Source organism: Marmota marmota, unplaced genomic scaffold (genome assembly GCF_001458135.2).
Source record: "Marmota marmota marmota unplaced genomic scaffold, marMar, whole genome shotgun sequence".
Classification (NCBI taxonomy): Eukaryota; Metazoa; Chordata; class Mammalia; order Rodentia; family Sciuridae; genus Marmota; species Marmota marmota.
In genome coordinates, this window is record NW_026000026.1 from 66,649,320 (window position 1) to 66,675,954 (window position 26,635).

General features: G+C 32.5%; 1 protein-coding gene across 1 annotated transcript in view; it reads left to right on the top strand.

Moving 5' to 3' along the window:
• Positions 1-26,635, top strand: part of Man2a1 (mannosidase alpha class 2A member 1) — a 159,002-nt gene that overhangs the window by 76,495 nt on the left and 55,872 nt on the right. The window contains exons 9-11 of the mRNA XM_048811867.1: positions 2,671-2,867; positions 6,851-6,965; positions 8,601-8,671. Coding sequence (XP_048667824.1) covers positions 2,671-2,867; positions 6,851-6,965; positions 8,601-8,671 — 383 coding nt within the window. The remainder of the gene's footprint in view (positions 1-2,670; positions 2,868-6,850; positions 6,966-8,600; positions 8,672-26,635) is intronic.

Below are 26,635 nucleotides of genomic sequence, written 5' to 3' on the forward strand. Positions count from 1 at the left end.
AAAAAAAAAAAAAAAAAAAAAAAAAAAAGAAAGAAAGAAAGAGAGAGAGAGAGAGAGAGAGAAAGAAAGAGAGGAAGAAAGGTATAGCTTAGTGGCCTAGCACTTGCCTAGTGTGCATGAGGCTCTGTTTTTAGTCCCAGCATAGCAAACAAAAACAAAAAAACCAGCAAGTTAAATTTTACCTATCCTCTTTTATATACTTGTGGGTTCTGTTTTTTAAAAGCCTTTTAATAAAAATTGTGAATTTCTTCAAGAATTTGCTTTGGTATATCAGTGTCTGTTTTTGTCATGCTTCTCTTAACAGTATTTCAAAATCCCAACATTTCACTAGTATTTGGGATATAAGAGAGGAATATATCCTATATTTATAATAAAATAGAGCTCATAAATTTTAGAGACTTGGAATGATCAGTTATCTGTCATATTACTCTAAATTTTCTATAATGAAATAGAATAAGTACTAAATAATATAGATTCTTTCAGCTCACTGAATTAGTGATTTTTAAATGTGAAGCATTTTTTTAGTGGAAAAGAATTATAAATAAATTTATTAAATATATTCAAAGCTACAAATTTATTTTGAATATTCTGCTTTAAAACAAAACAAAGCAAAAAGGTATACACTAGTTTTGAATTTCCAAATGTATTAATTTATTTGCAAATAAATTTATTTCCTGAAAATAGTAATATTTCATCATCATTTAGAAAATTAAATAAAAATAGAAGAGTATAAAGAATATTTTGAAAATCTGTTTAATATTTTGGTTTATATATTTGTATGTACTCTTTTCAAAACCAAGAATATTTGCCATGGATGTATATGGACATACATACAACCTTTACTTCATTCCACCTATTGATTCTCATACTATGATTTTTGTAAGCGTTAGAATTTTAAAGTGGAGATTATTTACTGTCTTTTATTTATTTCTATGATTTCGAGAAATCCATCATCACTTTTTATAAAGCATCTCTAATATTTTTTTTCCTGAATCTTGATACATTTTTTAAACTTGCCTTGATTTTCTCTCCATTGAGCTTAACCTGTTTAGCCCATAGTACCTTCTTCTTTTTTTCTCTCCATTAAGCCATATCTCCTTTTAAACACTTTTAAAGAAGCATATCTTTTTGGATTAAAAAAATAAATAAATGACAGCAGAATGCATTACAATTCTTACTACATGTATATAGCACATATCTCTGATTGTGTATAAAGTATGTTGACACCAATTCGTGTCTTCATTTTGGATGATGATGTCCATCACATTCCACCATCCTTGTTAATCCCCTTCCCCCTCCTTTCCCTCCCACCCCTCTGCCCTATCAAGAATTTGTCAATTCCTTCATGCTCCCTCTCTCTACCTCACTATGAGTCAGCCTCCTTATATCAGAGAAAATATTTGGCATTTGTTTTTTGAGGGTTGGCTAATTTCACTTAGCATTATCTTAAAAGAAACCTATCTTGAACTGTCTCTTATGATGTAAAAAATAAAGGTGGAAATCATGAACTTTATATTCTTGACCCCAATCTATTCTGAAAGTTTTTTTTTTTAATTTCTTCTGTAGGGTAAAAGAGAAAAACATACTATTTATTACTTTTCATTTCTCATTTGTTTTATGTTATTTAAAACTGAAACTTGCCGTTGTCCCTGAGCTGCTATTGAGTATCACTTCCTGCACCTCTCAGCATCTGACTCTCAGTACCATGCAGTTTTTCCTACCATCACTTCTCTCTTTGTTTTGGTAAGGAGGATTGAACTCAGAAGCACTCAAAACACTGAGCCACATCCCCAGCCCTATTTTTATATTTTATTTACAGACAAGGTCTCACTGAGTTGCTTAACACCTTGCTTTTGCGGAGTCTGGCTTTGAACTCATGATTCTCTTACCTCTGCCTCCCAAACCTCTGGGACATTGCTTCTCTTTTTATTGTACAGGATTAAGAATAAATGTGTTCTGATGATGTTCCTGGTCTGTATCTTGGAGAACAGAAGGGAAGAGATATTTTTCAATTCTTTCTGCTATATACAGAGATTTTTTTCCCACTGTATAAAACTTTCCATATATATATATATATATATATATATATATATATATAAACTTGCCCAATTTATATTGTCAGCTACCAACAGGGGCTGACTTCTTTCTAAGATTCTCTAGAACAAGGACCTCCAAAATCAGTATAACATGTTGGTCTTTGATGATTGAAAATTTGAATAATTGGTGGTTTTGTAAAAATTTTTATCATTGGTATCTTTTGTATAAATTCTTTGTACTGAGATTGTGGAATTTTTTAAAAACACATTAAAAAGTATCAGTGTAGGCCAGACATGGTGGCACACATCTGTAATCCCTGCACCTCAGGATGCTGAAGCAGGAGGATTACAAATTCAAAGCCAGCCTCAGCAATTTAGAAAAGCTCTAAGCAATTTAGCAAGACCCTGTGTCAAATTAAAATATTAAAAAAAAAGAAAGAAAAAAGGCTGTGGATGTGGCTTAGTATTTAAGAACCCCTGAGTTCAGTCCCTGGTATCAAAAAACAAAAACAAACAAACAAAAAAACCCGACCAACCAAACAAACAAACAAACAAAAAAAAAAAAAAAAGAAGAAAAAAAACAATGTAATAGATTATACACTAAAATGTTTTTTTAAATAAAAACTAATGATTTTTTTATGCAATTAGGGCTGCTGAAATTATTTACTATTTCGCCCAGACACAAGCTCAGAAATTCAAGATAAATAAATTTCTTTTATCAACATATTACACGGCACTGACAGAAGCCAGAAGGAATTTGGGACTGTTTCAACATCATGATGCTATCACAGGAACTGCTAAAGATTGGGTAGTTGTGGATTATGGTACCAGGTAATGTAATTATAGAAAAATAGTCTTTAAAAATCTTTTAAAATTTTGAGTTTAAAATTATGACTTGAGATGGAGCTATTAATGCATATCAGAATACATATCAGAACATAATAATAATATTCCTTCTAAGTATTGCTATTGCAAAATTTTCAAGGCATTTTTTTCACAAAATCTAGTGAGGCATCCTGGCTACTCCAGTTTTTGATTACAGTGCATTTCTCTAAATAGAGTAGTAAAATATTATTATAAAACTGATCCTGTTTTCTCCTAAGTACAGCATGATAATTGGGGTTATCTTCTTTATCAAGGATTAGGCATCAAATAAATCATCATTAAAATCCAGGGAGATAAAGACCCTCCCCTTCATTGTATATAAAGCAGTTTAATTAATCTCATCCTATTTCATATTCTGTTGTTTTTGGATATTTGACTTGTTTTTAAAGGCACACTGACCAAAAAAAAAAAAAAAAAAACAGAAATGAGGAACATAATCAGGAAAGAGTATCTAGAAAGTATGTCCTATATGGATGATGTAATCAATTGGGAATCAGAAGGGTGGCTTGGGTTTTTTGATTTGATACCAAATCAAAGCCATTGTCCACTCACCGAAGAGCTAAGAAAAGTAAGGGATTAGAAGCTCAGTTGTGTCTGTGTTAAAGAATTAGAAACAAAGAGGACAGACTTTGACTTGGAAAGGCTGAGGATTTAGTGAACAATGCTTCCCAATAGTGGAAAAGGTGATAGTGAGATCTGTGTTATGCTAGAGTTTGGATCACTGTTTATTAAAACACTGCAGAGAGGATTCCCATATTGAAAAATGAATTATGACTGTTGTTCCGCCATAGCAAAGACTGTTACTTCTTCCAGATTTTTTTTCTTCGACAGTGCTATGCTTTGATAATATATTAAAATGTGCTGTGATTTTGTTATAGATTTAAAAAGTGATTGCTTTTGTGAAAAATATACAGAGCTTATAAAATCAACATTAAAAATTGATCTACAACTGATATTATTAATCATAATTAAGTGTTTAAGTTTTTAGTTACAATATTTTACTAGTTTTCTAGGAATCGGGGGAAAAAGATTCTTGAGGCTTCATTTTCTCACTTAAGTTAATCAAAAGTAAATTCAAGGTAATATCTTGAATATCTTCATTTTTTTGATAAATATACTTTCTTCAGCATATTGTTCATGTTGAGGTTGAGCTGGTCTTAAGGTAGACAACTCATTAGATGATAGTGATATTGGTATTCCTGCTATAGAAAGCATTTTTGAAAGCAGTGTCATATCCTTCATTTTTCCTATTCACTGGCTTCTGCCTCCTTGGTATTGAGAGTTAAAAGTCAGGCTTGGAATAAGACTAGGACAGAGCTCCTAAGAAGACGTGGAGAAGTCACTCTACTACATTGCTACTTGCTCTCTCTGGCTGCCATATTAGACATTTAAGTACAGGTCCCTGAGTTTTGTTACAGAGCATGTCATTAGTTCCTAAATATGTTTTATATTGCTCTTAGCTTTAAAAAACAAACAAACAAACAAACAAAAAAAAAAACACAAACAGCCCCATAGAGAATTGTATGTTAGAGAAAAAAAAAGACATAGTAATTCTCAAATTGTACTTGACATTTGTAAATTTGCTTTGCAAGTACTTCACACTTCAGTTGAAAAGTCATAAACAATTATCAGATCATTAGCACATTTTAAGGAGGAAATTCAAAACACAAATTAGAGAATTACCGAGAGGCAGCTCACATTTTCTCTGTACATGGACTGTTGAGTACTGTACATTCAAACATTGGCTAAAGATTGGGTACAAGTATATGAGTTAGGGATTACATTTGACTGCTAGTAATAGCAAGCCCAAACAGAATAAATCTTGTCCTGATTGTTAGTATGTTATGTGAAAGAAGTTAGCAGGTAACTGGGTTACATATGACGATTCCTTAATGTCAGAGGGGATCCAGGCCCCTTCTATCTTTCCTCTGCCATTCCAGAATAACTCAGAATCATGTTCTCAACAGTAGTATATCAATGTTTATATATAACTATAAACTACAGGACAAGACTACATCATGGCATATTTTGAGGTTAATTCTAAATTGTGGCATGAATATATAAATTAGAGACAGTGTTTATAATGGATGTTCAGCTTAAAAGTAGAGAGTGAGGCTTAGCTGAAAGGAGAGAAGAAATAGTAATGAGAACAGTTACAAAAGGTTTTAGAATTCTTCCCCTTTTTTATTCCTAAGTTGTAAATAATGTAGGTTGGAAAAACTGAACAACAGCTGAGCATGAGGGTCCTAAACATACAGATCAAACTGTTGAATGACAGACATGATGCCATCTGTTTAAACAACAGCAGTGACAGCAAACTAGAAAGCTGTGATTCCTAAGTGATTTTCCCTGAGTAGTGTTCCATATTAATAGGGTAAGTGCATGTTTGAAAGTTAGAATCTCTGAGAAATTCCATATACTAATAAAATGATTTAACATTTAAAATTTTCTTTCATCCAGTGTTTCTCAAACTTATTTACTGTTCCATTTTCTTTGGTTTTAAACAAAACAGTTTTATGTGTCCTGAGAAAGCATTTGGGACATGTTCTGCTTTTTAGTGCGCATTGCATTAGAAGGTGGCATGTGTGCCATGTTGATTTGTGGCTTTCTTCAGTTTAATTAGGACTCTGTAATATATTGTTATATATGTGTGATTTTAGCTATAAGAGAATGTGACTTTTATTCTGTAGGTTCAGGCTGCCTAATGAGGATAACCATGTAGATAATAGAAACAAACTTAGGCTGAGGGAGTTGTTTCCATCACTGATCTGTATTCATTTATGTGGTTGTTTAGTCTGGTGAAAACACTTAATAGTATTGGAAGTATTATAGTGTATTTGAATATACTGAAAAATTTAACTAGATAATGGAATGAATTCAAAACCATAAAATTTTCATATTACAGTTATAGATTTGCTGTGTAAATGTATTTAATTAATAACTTATTGATCTTGTTCTACAAAACAAAAGGTACTTCTAATTATTTTATTAACTTTGTTGTTGTTGCATGACAACAGAAATACTTGAAAGAACGGATTCCTGTATTGGAGAAAATGAGACAATGACTCTATAAGGATAATAAATGCATTGTGATGATTGATTGGTACACAATGAGGCTTCTCCATAGATTTCTCTATTGTGCATTTACTTAAGAATGCCCTATGTGTGAAGCCTTAAAGAAGTGTGATTAATTTTGAAACAAAAAACAGAACTTTAAGCAAGATGTTTTCCCAATATATATTTCTTCAGCAATGGCTGGTGATGTACTGAGGTTATATTTCAGAACTGATCATAGATCAATAGACTCTTAAAATCCTTTAGTTCATCAGATATAAAATTAACAACTTGAAGACATTAATTTCAAGGGCCAAGAAAAATACCAAAAATGAAGACAATTTCATTATCCAGATAAATGAGAAACTCTTCTTCACAGTTCTCTTGTATAATAACATGAGACTAAGATCGACAAAATATCACCTTTAATTCTTGGGAAATGGTTTTATACTGATTCATGTTTTATTTCATCACTGTTTTAACTTTGTTGAAGTTTAAAGTAAAAGAGAAAATTATTGCTTTTTGGTAGACTACCTTATAGTTTTTGGGGTGATCATACTGGGTATTCTTACTATATGAAATGGTAGTCAAAGAAAGTATAAAAAGTTTGAATAAGGTAATATGTTTCAGGTGTAAACAAAATGTTTTTTTTTTATTTTAAATGAATGTTTAGCAGTGATAGTTTCTGATTAACCATTTTTTCCCCTAAGTCTCAGTTTTGGGGAACAGAGAGACACTTTGTTATATATTTATTATAGATTTCCTTTTGTGAACACAAAGATGATGGTATTGGTGGTATGACCATTAGTAAAGAAACTGAAAACAATGTTTGCATGGTTTTTAATTGTCAGACTAATAAATTTTTTGGTTTACAGACTCTTTCATTCATTACTTGCTTTGGAGAAGATTATTGGAGATTCTGCATTTCTTCTTATTTTGAAAAACAAACCCATGTTCGAGTCTTACTCATCTGATCCCCTCCTAGAGATGGTTAGTTGATCTCTTTTATTGTCATCATAAAAATTTATGATTCTTTAGTTCTTGGATTAGAAAATGGAATGAGAAATGATATTGAATGAAAAATTATATCGAACTCAAATGATTACTTTGCACATTATTTAAAAGAATTTATCACTTGATAGAATTTAACTGCATATTCTTCTTTTCTATAAGTGTATCTGCACTTTGTTTCTAATATGTATTTTGTTCTGACTAGATCTTAGACTGAAAAATAACACCATGAACTTATTTCAAGTTAAAAAATATAGATTTTTAGAACACTTTTAAGGTATATTGTAAGGCAGTTGTACAATGTAATTAGTTATTCTGTTTGGCTAAATTAGAAACCTCTTCATATTTGAATTTTTTTAAGTCCTGAACCTCTTCTTCTTCTTCTTCCTTCTCTTCTTCCTCCTCCTCTTTTCTTCTTCTTCTTCTTCTAGTTGTAGTTGGACATAACACATTTATTTATTTATTTATTTTTATGTGATGCTGAGAATCAAACCCATCGCCTCACACATGCTAGGCAAGTGCTCTACCACTGAGCTACAACACCACCCCCTTTAACTGTTCTTGATAACCTTGAGGTTTGAATGGTATTCTGGTTTCTAGATAAGTCCATTGAATGCTATGTGCAATGCTTAAGTATATTAGCAGTAGAGTAGTGTTAAAGGGATTATGAGCTATTAGCCTCAGCCCTGGTTGTATGGTCCTTGAAAAAGTTACTTACCTTTTATGGGCCCTCATTGATTTATCGGTAAAATAGATGGTAATGTATGTCTTGCCTTGTCTGTCGTTAGGATCAGAAAAACTATTATAACAAAGTGTTCTGAAAGGTAGAACATGCTGTTCTGCAGCAGGAAAGACAGAATATGATTGAGTATAACCCTCTTTTAACTTCACTTAACTCAGATATTTTTATTTTAATCACTTATTTATTTTTGAAGTACTAGAATTGAACCTGGGGCACTCTACCACTGAGCTACATCCCTAGCCTTTTTTATTTTGAGATAGTGTCTTGCTAAGTTGCCCAGGCTGATGTCAAACTTGCCATCCCCCCTAGGTGCTGGGATTATAGGCATGTACCACTGCATCTCACATCAGATATTTTTAAATTAAAATTTGTTTATCATTAGACTCTATGATGAATATTGGGTTTTTGAATTTTATATGTAATTTGAGTTTACACATCTGGAATCAGAGATGCAGCTGTAATATTTTTATAGACTGATACTTGTAATCAAGCAATGATCATACATTTTCATTTTAAAGTAAAAGTTATAAGAAATGGACATATATTTCTTACAGATATGAAACATATGATAAAGAAGTAAAATAGTAAATCTTTTTGCAGAATTTTGTCTAGAATTCTGATTTGGTTCCTAAGTGGAATGACTCATTGTGTACTCTAGCTGTGATCATGTATGTTGTGCTTGAAGTCTGAACATATTTGTGTGCAAATGCATATACATATTCATAGATTATTTACTTTGAATTTTGATGTACATTATGTAGCTTGAGACAAATTTCTTTTTCCTGTTGTACCCTTTTAAAGATGTTTGCATAGTACTATTGCATAGCTGATTTTGTTTTAAAAATAAAATAAATTATTTTTCACTTTTATAGAGTTCAATACAAAAATCACAAGATTCTCTGCCACAAAACCATGTAATAAAACCAAGTATACAGGAGCCAAGGTAAATTTGTAATTTCTTATAAATTTTTACCGTTTTTCTGACTGACTTTTTTTTTGGCTTTCATGCTTTGGTTTTTAGACAGCATGTATTTTGAGTTAATATTCAATTTAATCAATTCATTAATTTCCAAATTTCTGTTTGAAGAAATATATTTTCTTCCTTGACTCTTTCATGTTTAATTCTAGTAGCTAACACAGTGGTTGATACATTGCTAAATAAACTACTAGAAGAATATTTTTCTAAACTATAAAGTATGGTGTGTAGCTTGTGATTAAAAAAATGCCCTTTGTAATTTTGATTACTTTCGATTATATCCTTTCATGATTAACCTTTCATGTCGTTTACTGGTTTCTATTAATCCCTAATCCTACTTTTGTTTTTATATATATACATAGACATATATATATATATATATATATATATATATATATATATATATATAAATTATATATTAATATTATTGTTATATGTGTGAATATTACATGTTATTATTATTGTATATATTAAAATGCTGTCAGTTTTCCTTCTATAAATTGTTCACTAGAAAACTGTCATTTTGTTAGTCAGACTGCTTTGTTTTTAGCAACGTTAACTTATGCTAAACAAAGTGGTAAATTTGTTTATTAACAAAAACTAGGGCATTTAATTGGTGGCTACCTCTGATTTATAGAGAAGTGTGCTCTGTTTTTATTAGTCATTCTTTCACCACCAAGGTACCTATTTTTAATGGCTAAATATTATTCTGTCATGCAGTGCATCCGGACATGTAGCATGTTTTGTAGTGTAACTCTTTACCGTCTTAATTGAGGAATTGTCACCTCTTTAAAAATCGAAGAATAAAAAAATAATTTTGAAGAGTTCATGATTTTAATTAACTATGCTTTATTAAAAATAAATGGAATGAAATTATTAGATTATATTTGCAACTGCTAGTAAAGTTGGGGTTTTGGTTAAGAATAGACTAATGCCTTAGTGGTCTAATTTTTTTCAGTAGAGATTTAAGACTTATACAGCTTAGACCTTAGAACAAGAGAAGTGATTTTTAGTAATTCTAACATTATCAGCAACATTACTGAAGTCTTAAAGCTTTCAGGCTGCAAGGTCATTGGATGAAAAAATAATGACACTGAAAGAAAGACCAATAATAAAATTTTAAAATATATCCTTAATTTTTAACTAAGCAATGTTTAATACATTTGAGGTTTTATGTCTGTATTATATCCCTAATAATCTAGAGTGTTGGTAGCCTATTTGGCTTTAGACAATCCTCCTATTAACTTTTTCTTTTTTTATGTTTTGTTGAGGGAAAGATCTTTTGATTTGCTTCCTGAAAGAATAATAAATACTTACTCTAAGTTATTTACACTCTATCTCTTATTTTTGTTCTAGATACTTATTGGTGTGGGTGGGATGAGGTGGGCTGGGGTCAAAATGGGTCAAAGAAAGAAATATATTCCTGTAATTTTTTCCTTCCTTTAATGTTCTAACCTTCACCAGCAATAATTGATAATTTATCCTTAGTTATGTTACAGGGAGAAATTCAGAAAATTATGGTATAATTAAGGAAACATTATCTTTGAACCTTAGTATGGAGGAGTTTTAATTATAGATAAACAAATAGAGTTCTAAAGGTTATTAGTAAAATGATTGCTTTTTAATATTTTTTTGTAAAACAGTTTGTGTTCAAATAATGTTCTTCCTCTTATTATTTTTTTCCTAGTACTTTTCTATCAAATGTCAGTGCCATTTTCACAATTAGGTAAATTGGGGATCCTTCTGATTGTCAGATTCTTATTTTTATGTATTTTGTCCATTTTGTACTTGAGAACTTTATTAATAGAAGTTTTTATTTTTGGTTATAAAATCTACATTTAACTTATTAGCCACAAATTACTTTCATTACTGATTGTTTAGGAAAATCAGTGAAGAATAATGATAGTGACCTTTCAAATGGAATGTGTGCTGCACATTAAATAATTACTGATCTCAGTTATTATTTAGAGATTTTAGAAGTATGGCTGTGAGTCTTTCTCATATTCTTCTTAATTCTTCCATAATGCTCAAGGGCTTAGCTTTATTTTAATTATAAATATAGTTTTTATTTAAGCATCAAATTATTAACCTAAATAAACCATGTATTCACAATGACAGAGATATTCTTCCCAGGAGGGTGAAAATTTGGAGGGATTTGTAAAATATCTTATTTTTGTTAATATAAAGCACAAATATAGTATAAAACAGATAAATAGGTCATGTGAGGTATTAAAACTATATGGTGATTGATTAGAAAGCATACAGTTTGAAACAAGTCCTTAGTGATAATGTAAAAAAGATTGAGAAACACTAATTTAAACCCATAGGATTTAAATAGGTATAAATTATTTTATCATGGCATTGGCAACATTAATTATAGCTATAACCTAGTATAATATACATCTTTGTATTTAGTTCACTAGGTTATGTGAGCTATGTAATGTGTGAATTTTATAGTTTTTGTGTAGAATACACAGTTACTATTAAGAGTTAAAGTTAGGGCCCCTTGAGCAAGTCATAAATTGTCTAGCTGTAAAGAATCCTTAAACATAGTAGATGTTTTTGTTTCTTTACATTCATAATTTTCTACAGACACTGTTTACAAACAACTTAATAGAAAGACTTGCAAGATTGGGGACTTGGAAGAATTTAACTTTTAAGTAGAAAATTTGTCTTGGTTTGATTTGCTACTGTAACACAATACCAGGCTAAGTAATTTATAGTGTTCAGAAATGCATTTGGCTTATGGTATTGAAGCCCGAAAAGTTGAGATGGAGAGGCTGCATCTGGCAATGGCTTTCTGGCTGTATCATTCCTAGGTGGAAGGTGAAATGGCAGGAGAGCCTGCCAAAGAAAGAGGGTGGGGGAAGGTCTAAACCCATCATTTTATCAGGAACTCACTGGCAAGCTAACTAACCTGCTCTTGTGATAACCATTAATTCATTTATGTTGGGGGGCAGAGGCCTCGGGACCTAATCACCTTTTAAAGGTCTCACCTCTCAATATTGTTGCATTGGGGATTAAGTTTCCAATACATGAACATTGCAGGGGGTTGGGGGTAGGGGCACGTTTAAAACATAGCAAGCTGTTTCAGTTTGAGATTAATTTGTTCAAACTACTATTATAAATTTGCTTTTAAGTGCTTTTAATTTTTGGTAAGGTATTTGTTGGAAAGCTCTTCTATGCATCTATCTTTTTTCTCCCTCCTTCCCTCTTTCCGTCCTCTCTCCCTCCATCTGTCCTGCCAAGAAAAGAGATTAACTTGAAAAGAAACCTATTACACTGTGAAGACACAATGAAAGTCAATGTTTTCTGGGCTTGGGGTGACTTCAGATATCAACCAGATATAAAAAGTATTTAATTTCATAAAAGGCACTCTATGCCCTAATGCCATTTGCTTATTGAATGATTCTACCTTATTGACCTCCCAGCACTTAAAACTTAATTTCCTCTGATTTTCTTCATATATGCCTTTTGACTAATCTTGATTAATAGAATTACTGTCTTTTTGGTTGTCTCAGTTCTGTAACCCTAGAACTCACTTTGACCTCTGCCTTCTGTTCTTAAATTTCACCAATTGGAGTCTTTGGATTTTACTCCCATTCATCTCTGATATCCATACTCTTTTTCCTATTACTCTTTGGCTTTGCTTGGCCTATTGTAGTGGCTTCTTGCCCTTTTTGTGTTCAGTTTCTCTATGACCCTCATTATTATGTGTAATTATTAGACGAATCTACCCCAAAGCAGACCTCTGAGAAAGTTATTTTTTTGTCTCAGTATTCTCCAGGGACTTATTGCCTATTGAAGAAAGTGTGACCTGATAATCAAATGTTTTAGTAGTCTATTGCCTAAGCAGGCTATCCCAAAACTTAATGCCTTCAATACAGTTTACTATCTCTCCTGGAATTCTGTAGAATTGCTGGCCAGTTCTTGCTTAGGGTCTCTCATACTGTTACAGTCAATTACAGATTGGGAATGGAATTTCCCAAATGCTTAACAGGGCTGGGTCCAAGAGGACTCTCTCCCATTGCTGAATGTTGCTGCTGCTCATTGGCTGAGTTGAGTTGAACTGTCAACTACCGGTGCTCACACTTGGCCTCTTCATATGATGTGGCTTCCTTAACTGTGGTGGCACTTTCCGAGAATGAGGTCCAAGAGTTAGATACCTGAGATTTTTCTGGGTAGAAACTTCAAGGCTTCTTAGGACCTCACATGGAAGTCCTAGAGGTCATTTCTACTACTTCTTTTGGTCAAGGAATTCACTAAGGTTAGCCAAGATACAAGGGGAAGGGAATTATTCTCTATTTCTTGGTGTGCGGAACATGTATAAAAAGCAGAGGGACTAATGACAGTCATCCTTGGAGACTGTCACAGGTGAACCACTGGCTACCAGGATTCCCATTTTTCCCATGTGCAAAAAAAAATTCAGTCTCCTTCCAAGATGCCCATCCATTATGATGGTGGCCCCAAATTTTCATCTAAATTGGGGCTAGCCCTTGATGCTAGCTTAATTCTGCCAGTGTAATTATTTGAAGTTAATCCCACTAGATTGTAAACTCCTTGAGGGTAGAAACTATTCCTTTCATTTATTTCTACCAGTATGCCTGTGGTATTACATTCAACATAGTAAGAATTCAATATAAAGATTTTTTGGAATACATTTAATTATTGATTGAAGAGAATATGAAGTTTTAGACACCAGATATGCATAGTATGTGGCTCATAGTGTGTGTGAAAATGTGGCATCTGGTATATGTTCTCCCTAGATGATATTTGGAGGTTGGGTGCCAAAAGTGCTTCCTAGTGAATGAACTTATTAATACTACCTTCAAATAAAATAAATTGCAAATCAGTAGAACTTTGAATTTGTAGAGGTACATATTTGAGATTTAAAATGTTTAGGTTTCATCTAAACATCATTGCATTCTTATAGAATATCATCAAGATATCATATTGAGGGTTTCTTAATCATGAGGGCTGCAAAAGGTATTCCCAAATAGCTGATTGAGTTGACTTCAGACTAGTTTTAACACATGACTTTTGTTGTTGTTATTGACATGTGGAGTATTTGTTCAATCCTGCATTTTTTTTAATTTTTAGTGTTAATTTAATTATCTATTAGTATAATGAGATTCAAGGTTTCAGATGATTTTGTTTTTCTTTGTTGTCATTGTCATCACTGCATTTGTAAATCAAGTAAAAATGTATCTGAGAAGGTATCTATACTGTATCGAAACAGTTGCTTAAATGTAAGTTTTAAATGAAGAAACCAAGCTCAAAACCTTATTTTTGTTGTTTGGAAATGGAATTTGTAGGAAAACAGAATTATAACCACTCAGATTCTGGCAACTTTATTATAACATACATTTGGTAGAAGCATTTGTAGCCTAAGAATGAAACTGAAATTCCACGACTTGAACCAAGGCAGCTCTGGTCTGACAAAGGAGTCTGATAACAAGAGTTGTAAATATGCAGAAAGAGCTTACCTAGTGCTTGGCTGTAGGTAGGTGAAAGAGTGCTAGCAGTGATAATTAGTGTAAGAACTGCGCTGTTGCTCCTGGCTTATAATGGTTTGCCCTGAAATCTTACCATTTACTAGAAACTATTATGGAAATGGCTTCACATTGATTAGCTGAAAAATAAGTGTATAAAGTCAGGAAGATAAAGGGTTTTCTTTCTTGAAAATGATGTTCTGGAGGGCTGGGGTTGTGGCTCAGTGTTAGAGCTACTTGCCTACCTTGGACAAGGCTGTGGGTTCAATGCCCAGCACCACAAACAAACCCAGAAATGATGGGCTGCATTTAAAAATTATCCCAAGGAAATTTAAGGTGATAATAAAAAACATGATTTGACTAGGAATTGATACCCTAGATCCTCAACAGGTTCTATTTTTCTGAACTCCTGAAACTTCTTACCTTTAAATCTGCTGTAAAAATTTTTATTTGTTGGAGAATTGCTAATTGTTAATGCTAAAGACCCTTAAAAACATAAAATCTGAGCTAATCTAGTCTAGGTCTATGTTGGCAGTAATGGTATAATGAGTTTATGAATTTATATTGAATTTAGGGGGAGAGCTCATAAACTCTTTTGTGAGATGGTTTTCTGTTTAATCATAATTTGATTATAAAAAGTATTTGTCTATATTATTTTGCATTATATCTCTATTATATTTTGTTAACTTTAACTTTTTCAAGATACAGTTTGATTAATTCTCTGATGATCTAGAGGCATATTTCACCCTGTTTGTAATCTATTGGAATATTTTTAGAAATATTTTTTCCTAAAAGACTGAATAGAATAGCTGGACTCAGTGGCACATGCCTGTGAATCCCAGCTAGTAGGGAGGATGAGGCAGAAGGTTGCAAGTTTGAGGCAAGCATGGGCAATTTATCAAGACCCTGTCTCAAAATTTAGGAAAAAAAAATTGATAAATAATTAAAAAAAAAAAAAAAAGAGCTAGAGATGTAGCTCAGTGTTAGAGCAAACCAGAGTTCAACCCTCTGTTCTGGGGCAAGGGTAAATGAGGGTCAGATGATAAACAACAACAAAAAAAAGTACCACAAACTAGGTGGCTTAAATCAGAGAAATGTATTGTCTCACAGCTCTGGAGTTCAGAAGGTGGAAATTAAAGTGGCATCAGGACTGGTTCCTCTGTGACTGCGAGGGAGAATCTGTTCAATGCTTCTGTACTAGCTTCTAGTAGCCTCAGGCATGCCTTAGCTGTAGATGCTATTCTCCCTGTGACTTGACATCTTCTTTGCTCTGTGCTCTGTTTAGTTTCTGGAATTTTTTTGAGGATGCCAGTTATATTAGATTAAGACCTATCCTAGCCAGGCACGGTGGCATATACCTGTAATTCCAGCTACTGAGGAGACTAAGAAGGAAAATTGCGAGTTCAAGGACACCCTGGGCAACTTAGCAAGACTCTGTTTCAATATAAAACATAAAAAGCACTGTGGGTATAGCTCAGTTGTAGAATAACTGGGTTCAATCCCCAGGACCATAAATAAATAAATAAATAAATAAATAAATAGCTGAATATATAAATAAATAAAAACCAAAAAATAAAAAGGACCAAATAGAACATAGTGTATTGTTTAAGTCTAAGAAGTTTCTAAGAAAATTGAAAGTACCTTCAACATGATAAGTTGATTTTATATTTAAAGTTCTTTGCATTGACTAGTCTTTTGATGTGGTTTAGCAATCATGTCTGGGTAGGCAACATAAAGTAACCTTACCTGGTGTTTTCCATTTTAAATTAATCATTCACAGGTTTTTCACTTGACCTAATTTTTAGAGAAATATAAAATTCTTTGGAGGATGAAATGAACAGGAAAGACTATATCTCTTTCACTGTGTTCTCTCCACGCTTATCATTTCTATATATTTTGTGTCATCAGGAATCATGAACATTAATTCCTAAAACACTGTTTCAACCTTACATTGACTTATGTGAAATAATACCTATTTTATTAAAAAAAAAACAGACTTCCAGTTTACATGATGACTGACTAGGAACCCTAAGACTGACTTAATTTCCAATTAAAGCATATATGAAACAGAAGATGATGAACAATCATGGGACCTCTGAAACCTTGGATTGACAATCAACATACCCCAGTTGTGATTATCGTATCAGTTATTTATCTCTGAATCAGGTTTTTATTGTTATTTTCCCCTTATAATTTTTTTTAATTAAACTGATGAGTTATATAAAAAGACCTCTTTTTACAAAGTTGACTACTTTGGAAAGATTCAACAAAGGTGAGTCACTGATCAATATTGGTGAGACAACTGCAAAAAGATGTGGAAAGAAATCATAAAAATGTAGAAACAATCCTCAGATTGCTTAATATTCACAAGTTTAAGTTCTCACTCTATATGTGGAGAAACCTAAGCTTAAAACCACAGATGATTCATCATGTTTTTGGTTATGCAAAAAATAGGACAAAAACTCCAATTAGTTGTTCCATTGTCTAAGTTGTCCCATAAGAATTATTCTTACATCAGTAGATTAGAGTATCATGTACATTTGTACAGTGTTGACAGTAGTTGGTACTTAATGATTTCCTACTTTAACTTTTATTTCCAGGTCAGTTTTAACTCTCATTGAACAGATCTGTTGCCAGCCCTGATTACATTGACAAGAGGGCTTTCACTGCATATTTTGCAATGAATTTGGAGACTGAATCTACCAGATATAAAGTAGTTAGAAACAAGTGAGAAATGATGGTAGATCACCAATCTAGAGAAGTATTTGCTCAAGGAAATTTCAGTTGATGGTGGCATCATGGGCCATATTACTGTGATATTCTTTGTTGAAGAGAGGAACTTTCCTTGTGTTCAAAACCATCAGAGCTGATGTCGAGGATTGAATACCAGTCAGGCACAGCCATCTTGGATGTGGGCCTTTTGGGAATTTGCAGTCAGTCTGAATCTATGCATGTGAGCTTATTATTACTCTTTTCTCTGTCACTGCATCTTCTTTATATCCTTCATGGTGTTATTAAACAAACTGGTTATTTTATTTATTCCTTGTTGTCCATCTTCCTTACTAAAATATTAGCTCCATGAGGACAGTGGACTTGTTTGCGTTTGAATTCCCTGGCAAGTATTTGGCACACTGGTAATGCTCAACAAATTATTTGTCAAATAAACTAACTCTAGATAAGAAAGGGACTTCAACTAATGCCAAAATTAATAACCCAAGGGTACCTTTAGTAAACACAGGGCCTGGGTGGATGTCTACTTCTATGAGGACAAATGAATGGAAAGTAATTGTAGGAAACTTTGTGTGAAAGCTCTACAGAATGACAAGAAAACAGGGGTAATGTGAAGACTCAGAAAAACAACTTTCTTTTAAAAATGATCTATTAGTATTACTGAGGCCAGAAAAAGAAAGAAAATATAGTTTGAATTCATTATCTCTAAGAAGTACACATCAGAGAACATAAAGCTGAAAAGTTGGCAAGATTATGTGGGAAAAAGAGAGAAGTGAGATAAGGAAAGATAGTTGGGCAAACAATAACAATGTCTTCACTAGGTATATGGATGATTGAAGCTGGTGTTGTGAAAGGGTATGTCCATGACATGAAAAAGAGCCCATGAAATGCTGTTTTAAGAATGGAGAAAAAAGGAAGGTGAATGGAAACAATGAGGAAGACAACCATAGATGTGGAATACAAGATTCCAACAAAAGAGTTACATTTATTTTAGGAAAAAAATACAGTAAAGGCAATGAGTAAAGGTATAATTGATGAAAACTTTTCCAAGCAGAGGCCTCACTTTCCTCATGGAAAGGGCCATGTTATAGAGAGTATAAATGAAGAGTCACATCCTAGAGCACTTAGTAACTTAGTTCAGTTCAAAGGTGTCCAGGTGAAGATGTGTAGTGTACAATATGGAACAAAGATGTTTAAGGCTTCTCTATGATAATACTAAAATTTGAATCATTTTATATTCAAAGTTTTCTTTTTTCCTTTTTTTTTTTTTTTTTTTTGTAGTGCTGAGGATTGAACCCAGGGTTTTATGCATGTTAGGCAAACTCAACCAGTGAGCTACATCCCCAGCACCTCCAAGTTATCTTTCCTATGTGAAGACCACAAAAAGATATTTTCAAGTATCAAAACACTTAGACAATGTGCCATTTCTTCCTTTTTAAAAATAAATTTTAAAATATTTCTTGATAAAATCAACTTAGCTAACTGAGGATGAATCAAGATTTAGAATTTAAAAATGAATTTAAAGGGTATTGGAGGACTGAGGTTGTAGCTCAGTGGTAGAGCACTTGCCTAGTGCATGTGAAGCACTGGGTTTGATCCTCAGTACCACATGAAAATAAATAAATAAAACAAAAGTATAAAAATATATTTAAAAAAAGGGCATTGGAAGCCATTTAATTGAAAGATATCCAAAGTGGTGTTGTAAATTTTATCACCAACTTGAAGGTAGAAATGTCCATCTAGTTTTGATAGTCTTTAAAATGTAGAAGTAGTTTGTTCACAGTATTTTTATAAAGTCTGTAGCTTCAGATTGTGTTAACACCTGAAGGAGATGAAGAGGCAGGAGCATGTAGAAGATCCTCAATAATTGTGTTGCTCTAGGAATTTTGAACAGATGCCAGCTTCTGGTGAGAGTGATAACTTCCTACTCCATTGCCATCATTTACTATCAATGCACTGTTAGATATGCTGAGAAAGTCTCCAAATCCAGTGGGAAAATAAAGATTCTGTATAGCTTTGTGTCATTTCGGTTTAGGTATTACCATTAAATGAGTTATGAAAAATCTTTTGTTTTTTTCAGAGATTTTTATATTTCACAGAATAGAGATGGTAGATCTGTAAAGTAATGGTTTAGGAGAATTGTGAAATTGCGTAAAACAATTAGCAAATTCCCTAAAATAGATAAAATACAGCAGAAACCAACCTGACTCTTTTGAATAGCATTGAATTGTAACTGCTATCCATGTTTGAGTCTTCTGATTTTCTTCTTGTCTGGATTCCTATCCCTTTACAAAGTCTGTTGGAAAGTATCTGAGTCTCAAGAATTGCTGCTTAAGCAGTACTCACTCTTCACCCTTTGCACCATATACCGTAAAACACAGAGATTTAGGAATTGACTTTAAAACTTGGAAGAGGTCCTTTTCTTGACTCTACCTAGTATACCTGGCTTCTTGGCTGAACTTTAAACTTTTTGATTATCACAATCTATTTAGTTTATTTTAAATTTCTTTTTTTTTAATATTTTTTATTGGTTGTTCAGAACATTACAAAGCTCATGATATATCATCTTTCATACATTTGACTCAATTGGGAATTTCTTATTCCATTTTTGCACCTCCTGAAATATTTTTTACAATTCTTTTATTAGAAAGTTTAAAGTTTATTGTAGTTTGCTTTAAACAATATAATTGCATATTAAGTACATTTTTTATTGTCATTTAAAAGTTTGAAGAAAATGTTTGTCAATAGGCTACTCAGAACCACCCATTGATTTTTAAGTGAGGTACAGTTTGGGGTTTGCCTTCTTAATGCTTTCAAGGCATGGTGTTCATTCTTTTCATCAAGTTCACGTGAAATTTAAAAGAATCTTCTTTCCTCAGTCTTATTGTTAGTCAGCTGTGATTTTGTTCCTAGGTACAAAATTATTTTAGATTTTTTTGTGTGGAAGTGATTAAACAGATTGCACTTAAAATGATTGTTTTATTTCTTGAAAAACAATGACAAAGTAGAGAACACCTGCTAAATTGCCTGGTTAGTTTATGTTTTAATTGTTTTTTTATTTTGCATACTTTAGTCAAGATTTCCTTAACTAGCTGTGTGGATCTAGTTTATCATTACTATCATTAGTATTATGCAGTGAGTTAAATTTTTACATTTTTAGTTGTGTGATTTGTCTGATGAAATTAAAGTGCTTTTGTATGGGACTTACAACCTCTTGAAATTCAGTGACTATCATCAGGGAAGTGCAGAAGGAGAGGGAAAATTGTGTCTATCTATATATGTAGAATTATATAAGATGTTTTGATACTTTACACTATGAAGGCAGAATTAGCATGAGGACTACCACCTGTAATCCAGGAAAGAGTACTGTAATTGTTAGTTAAAATATTTGGAATTACATGACTTCCTTGAACCTAAGAAAAACTTTTGAGAAGGAGATGAGATAGTATAGTCTGCCAGATATTATAAATTTTGAATGTTTCTTCAGTTTTAGCTGGAGTGCCAATTTTTTCACCACTAGTTAAAGTTATATCAAGCACTATGAAAGTGTTCCAGTTAATTAAATATCTGGAATATGAGTGATTTTTAAAGTGCTTTTTATTGGGGCGGGAGATTATTGATGATTATATGAGAGAAATTCTCCCCGGTCATTTGTTTTTTTCCAATCTCTTGAAAACTTAGTTCTCTATCCAGTTTCTACCTTCTTTGGAACTACTTCTCCTAGTGTCAATCGTGTCTCCTGAAATTGCTAACACAAAACTAATTAACTGAAAGCAGTTCAGAGCATAGACTAAAGTGATGTGGCATATTTCAAAGTCTTCTCTTCTTCTGAACCAGATTTTTTTTCCTTCTAAATGCAGATTAATAAAGCGTGCACTACAAGAGGAACAAGGAAAAGGATTTTAGTGAAGGTATCCTGATCCTGAAAAAGTCAGGAAGGGCTTCAAGCCCATCTTGGACTTCAGAGCACTTCACAACTTTGTGGTAAAAGAAAAATTTTAAATAGGGCCTTTGGCCTTACTTATTTCATCCTTATTTGGAGAGTAGCTTTATTTTATTTTATTTTGTTTAGGCAAGAAAATCATATACAACATTGGGCTGCTTTTCAAAGTAAAACATACCTGGATTTCAGATTTGTTTTAGATATTAATTTTTACCCAAAGTCATATAGGTGGTTGGTTGGCTTGTGTGTTTTCCTTCGAAATGTGCTCTTTATCCCTTGTGAAGTTGTGTTTACATTCACTGTGAGTGATGTTTTCTCTAGTGTTCTCTGTCTTCATTCGGTTCATTGGGTTGTGTAGTAGGGAATCTTTTCTTGGACCAATGTTGTTTCTAAGAGTGTTTTGAAAATAGAAAGTGGTTGGTGTTTTGTTATCATATTTTTACCACTTGCATGATGGCTCACTAACATGAAGAGATGTGGTACCAATAAAATTTGTTGTGTTCTCCTCTATTCACCTGGAAACCTTGCTCAAAATAGATTTCATTTGTCAACAGAAATATACCCAGTGGAAATGAATGTATTTGCCATTTCTGTGTTTTACAACGAAACACCCTTATTTTACTGTGTTAACTTTTAAGGTCTTTTTTATTTGTGAAAATCATTCTGTTTATGTGTACTATATGTTCTCCCAAGTTAAAGCATTTTATTCATTGGAGAAATGAAATTTTCTTCCAGTAGATGAAAATTACATTTTGATTGAAAATCATTCCTTATGCAGTCACCCATAAATATAATGTCTTTCACTGTCTTTTCAGAAAATAGCTACAGATGTGATTTCTGAATTGACAAGAAAATAGAACATCTTAATGTTTTAGGTAAAACAGATGGTATTTTTGTTTTAGGAGAAACTCTTTCAGTGAAAGTAACTTAATTGTTGATAAGACTCCTGGGGTCAGCCAAATTATGTACAATCTTTCTGTCTGTTTTCTTTTTTATTGCTTTAGTATCAAGTTTTAGAATACAAAGAAAGAAATACTTCTTTTGAAAGGAATATTTGTACTTTTAGTTGACTTAGTATTTTCTGTTGTGCACTGGATGTAGTTAAAAGATTTTTCAGTCCATTTCTTTTTACAGAAGTTGTTAGACTACATGTTGATTCTACTTTGGTCACATTTCGGGTTTTAGAAACATTTTTTTACAATGTGGAGAAACCCTGAAATTTGCTGTACTTTTCATGGTTAAAAGTTTATAGTATTGAGTTGTATTTTTTGTTACAGATTGCGATGACATTTATAATAATAACTCATTTTTTTGCCATTGAGCTTTGGGGCAGATCTCACATCTCTGTCAGATGCCTAAAAGGAACACAATATTGTAAAGGGACCCCTGCATTGAGAATTAGGGGACTGATTCTAGCCCCATTGCTATCACTAACCAGCATCATGTTTTTGAAACTTCAGTTCACTTGCAGTAGGTCTTAGGAAAGGTGGAGGTTGAGATAGGTGATCTCCACAACCATGCCCTGTTAAAGTATGTAGCATTTTTAAAGCATTCATTGAATAGAAAGCTCAACTCTTAAAAATAACTTAGTACATCCAAAAATTGGTTCATGGAACCAAGAAATTATTAGTGAGTATCATTAGTGAGTATTACAAAATGAAGACCTGTTATATAATAATTTTTCTCTTACCACCTCTTATAAAAAGTAGGAATTTACTGAAGGAACTGCTTGTGTTTCATCCCAGAAACCAGGAGAAATAGCATAATCTTCATCCCTTTATAGAACCTCTTTTGATCCAGTCTTGTCACTGCTTTAGTGAATGCTACTGGGGTAGGTATAGAGCAATCTGAAGAGGGATGTGGAGAGGTGAGAGGATTCTGAGTGTGCAGATGGTACATCTCCTCTGGCACATACATCCTGAGAAGTTCACCTACTGTGGGACAGCAGGCCACCTTCCCTGCCACCAAGCTACCTTGGAGCTTTACTGGAGTTTGAATCGTGTATTTACCACTTGAATGATTATACAACTGAGATAATCTGAAGGGTGAAGAACTACCCTTCATATCTATAAAATGCCCATGATTTTAGAACTTCATAGGGTAATTACAGACTCAAAACAAGTTAATTCAAGTAAAGCTCTTACTGTATTCTTAGCATTGTACTGAAGGCTCATTAAGTGCTAACTGTTGGTGGTGGTATTGTTATTACTGAAACATCTGAAAAATTCTACTGTCAAATTTATTTATCGTTAAAAGTAACAAAAAATGTTCCTTTAATACACTGTGTTTGATTTATTGCTTTGTTTATATTAGTGATATGAATAAACAAAATTCTTTACCTAAGTAATATTTTAAAATAGAGCTTTCTAGAATACTCAGTATTTCATATTATTCATTCATTACTTAAACTGGAACTTTTATTAGTACTATTTAATGGAATTATTGAATTTGAGAAGAGCAAAGTATTTGCAGGAATCATTTAGTTGACAGCATGGTAGTTTTAGAAGGTATCATGTTATTGTCTTGTGAAGGGGCAGATTTATATTTGCATTGGGTCACACATGCAGTGTGCTCATTTACCTTCCTTTTGAATCTTATCCTTAGACATGACTCCACAGGATGATAAATTCATAATATCAACTTTTAGGAGTTATTTCTCCTAAATATATAGAAAAATGATGAAATCAACTTTCATGTATTAGGAAGATCACATAACATTTATACACTAATTGAGGCAAATTCCTAGTTTTCACTCCTGATAAAAAAACGTATTCTGGACTGTAAGATTGAACTTTATTCTTATTAGATCAGGCCATACTTATTTCTGTGTCAACTGGAGACTTCCAGAAACCATCATTTTTAGTTTTTCCCCTTGCACATATAAATTTTGATATCTAACAAATGAAGAAAAGTATGATTATTGGTGTATAGTTTCTAGAAGGGGTTTTATGGGAAAACAAACATTTCCTGTTAAAGAAGGCATATTTTATAGGAATAGAAAAATTTTAAACTTGAAGGTCTTGGAATTGTGAAAAACTTTGTGCATATATGCATCTCTACAGTGAATGGGGTCCTAGATAAAATATTCAAAGATTAAAAAGAAATTGGGGCTGGGGATATGGCTCAAGCGGTAGCACGCTTGCCTGGCGTGCGTGCAGCCTGGGTTCAATCCTCAGCACCACATACAAACAAAGATGTTGTGTCTACCGAAAACTAAAAAATAAATATTAAAAAATTCTCTCTCGCTCTCGCTCTCTCTATCCCCCCTCTCTCTTAAAAGAAAGAAATAGATTTATGTAATATATATATATGTAATTTATATATATATATATATAATATTGCATATATATATGTAATGTTAAAATAAATATATATATAATGTTAAAATAAATAGAATTTTAAAAGACCAGTGTAAGGGACTGTAAGTCATTTGCTTTTTAGGAAGTATAGGTTTGGGTTTTTATTTGTTTCTCCTTATTGTTAGTTGTGATACCTGCTATGGGATGGTGGGATCTTGGGCACATCAGGCCTGTTAGCCAGTGGATGCAAAAATAGAATAGGGGAGGCCCCTGTGGGAGAGAGGGTCAGAGGACTAGACACATTTCATTTCAGTCATTGTTTGAGTCTGGTTCCAAGAACCCCAAGCTCTTGTTACTCTTTTCACCCACACACACCCCCATTTCAGGACTCAAGATTTTCCTTTTGTGCTCAGTGGCAAAAAAGAAAATAAAAAAGGCTTTAGTCTGAGGTATGAACTGGAACAGCCTCCATTTTTAGTAGGAAAGTGTAATGTGATATATTCGTATCCTGTTGCTGCTCTAACAAATTACCAATAATTTAGTCTCTTAAAAAAAATTCTAGATAACCCAAGATAATCTCCCCATCCCCAAATCTTTAATTTAACTGTATCTACAGAGTGTTGCTTCTGCTACAACAGGTAACATAGATTCTACTTGAGGACCATTATGCTGCCCACTAGACATGAAAGCCTAATTTTTATATTTTCTATGGAAAAGTAGATTAATTTAGGAGCATTGGGATGAATTTTTGTGGATATTCTCAGGCATACTGACATTGTACTACAAGAAATTTAAACCTGGATTTATTATCTTCATCTTGAAACTTCCTCCCAGTACCTATCAACCATAATGTTCAATCATGGTTGATGGTACTGCTATAGCTACCTTATCCTAACTGTAAACAAGGAGTTATAAGAGACAATTCCTTCTCTTTTGGCATTTAATCTTGTCGAAGAAATCCAAAAAAAAATCATACTGATAAGATGTTATGTGTTTCTCATTTGTTCCTCTAACTTAAGTATTCACCTTTCCCACCTGGGCTATTGAGGTATTAACTATTGAAGCTGTTCTTCTCTGAGTCTTTTCCCCTTAAATCCTCCACCTAGCAACTAGAAATATGTATTTAAAATGAAGATTTGACCATGTTAAACCTTATAGTCACTTCCCATTACCTACATAAGATCTAAGCTCCTTGCAGAAATTTAAAGATAGCCCTTTATTTACTGTGGCTTGGAATTTATTTTTGTAGTAGATTGGCATTTTAGAGGTCCACTTTACTGTGTAGATTCTAGAGGCTTTTATCCTGAAAACAACATCCTTTTTCATATATTGTGCCTTTATTCTTATAATCATTCTACCTGGAGCCAATGTCTCTGATTTCTTTTGCCTGCCCAACTTCCCCTCACCTCTTCTTTTATGAAGTTGTTTGTTTTCATTATTTATTCCATTATTTTAAAAATAGGTATGTTTTATAGAATGTTTTACATATGGAAGTATGAAAGAATGCAAAATACTCCCTAGTAATCCCAAAATCTAAGGTATAATTTTTTTTTCTTTTAAAATTTTATTTATTTTTATACTTTACTGGTCATTCTTTACATATAACCCAGAGTATTCTTTTATATATAATAATATATTTTCTAGTATTTTGTACAATTCTTCATAGATTTATGGCTATTAATATTCCAACCCATAGTAAACCTTTACTTTATTAAGACATTTCCTCAATTTAATTGTTATTTTGATTAGCTAATGAATATAATGTTTTATATAGTTTTAAAAAATATTTAGATTGTTTAAATGTGAAACATAATATTTTGAATATTTTTGTTTATTAATCTATATTTGTGTAGTTCCTTATATTCATAAAGGTGGGAATTATTGGGTTAAAAAGCAGAGACTATTTTTAAGTTATAATTTAGAATTACAAATATTAAATATAAGAAATTTGAAACATATAAAAAATATTGAGTTATAATGCCACCTAAGAATAGCTATTGCTAATAGTATTTTGGTAAGTTTCTTTCAAGTCCTTTTACTCTCTTTTCTTGCCCTCTTATATATTGAAATTTTTACTACTACATTTTTTCTATCCTAACTTGTTGGTTACAGATGGTTTTACTGTTATTTTACCTTTGAGTGCTTACCATAGAGAAGCATGCATGATTTTGTATACTCACATTATTGCTATTAATAATTCACATTATTACTTTTGTGTTATATTGTATGGTCAATATTCACGTATATTCCCACTATTTGTGTGCTCTTCATTTTTTTTCCCCTACAGTTCCATGTTTCCCTTTGCGATTTTCCCTGTGTGTGAGGGACTTAGTATTTTATTTAGTACAAGTCTCCAGGGAACCTGTATGCTCCATTTTTGGTTGTCTAAAGCCATCTTTTCATTTTCTAAAGAGATTTTTGCTCAGTATAGATTTGGAGATTGGCACCCCCCAACAAACCCCCCCCC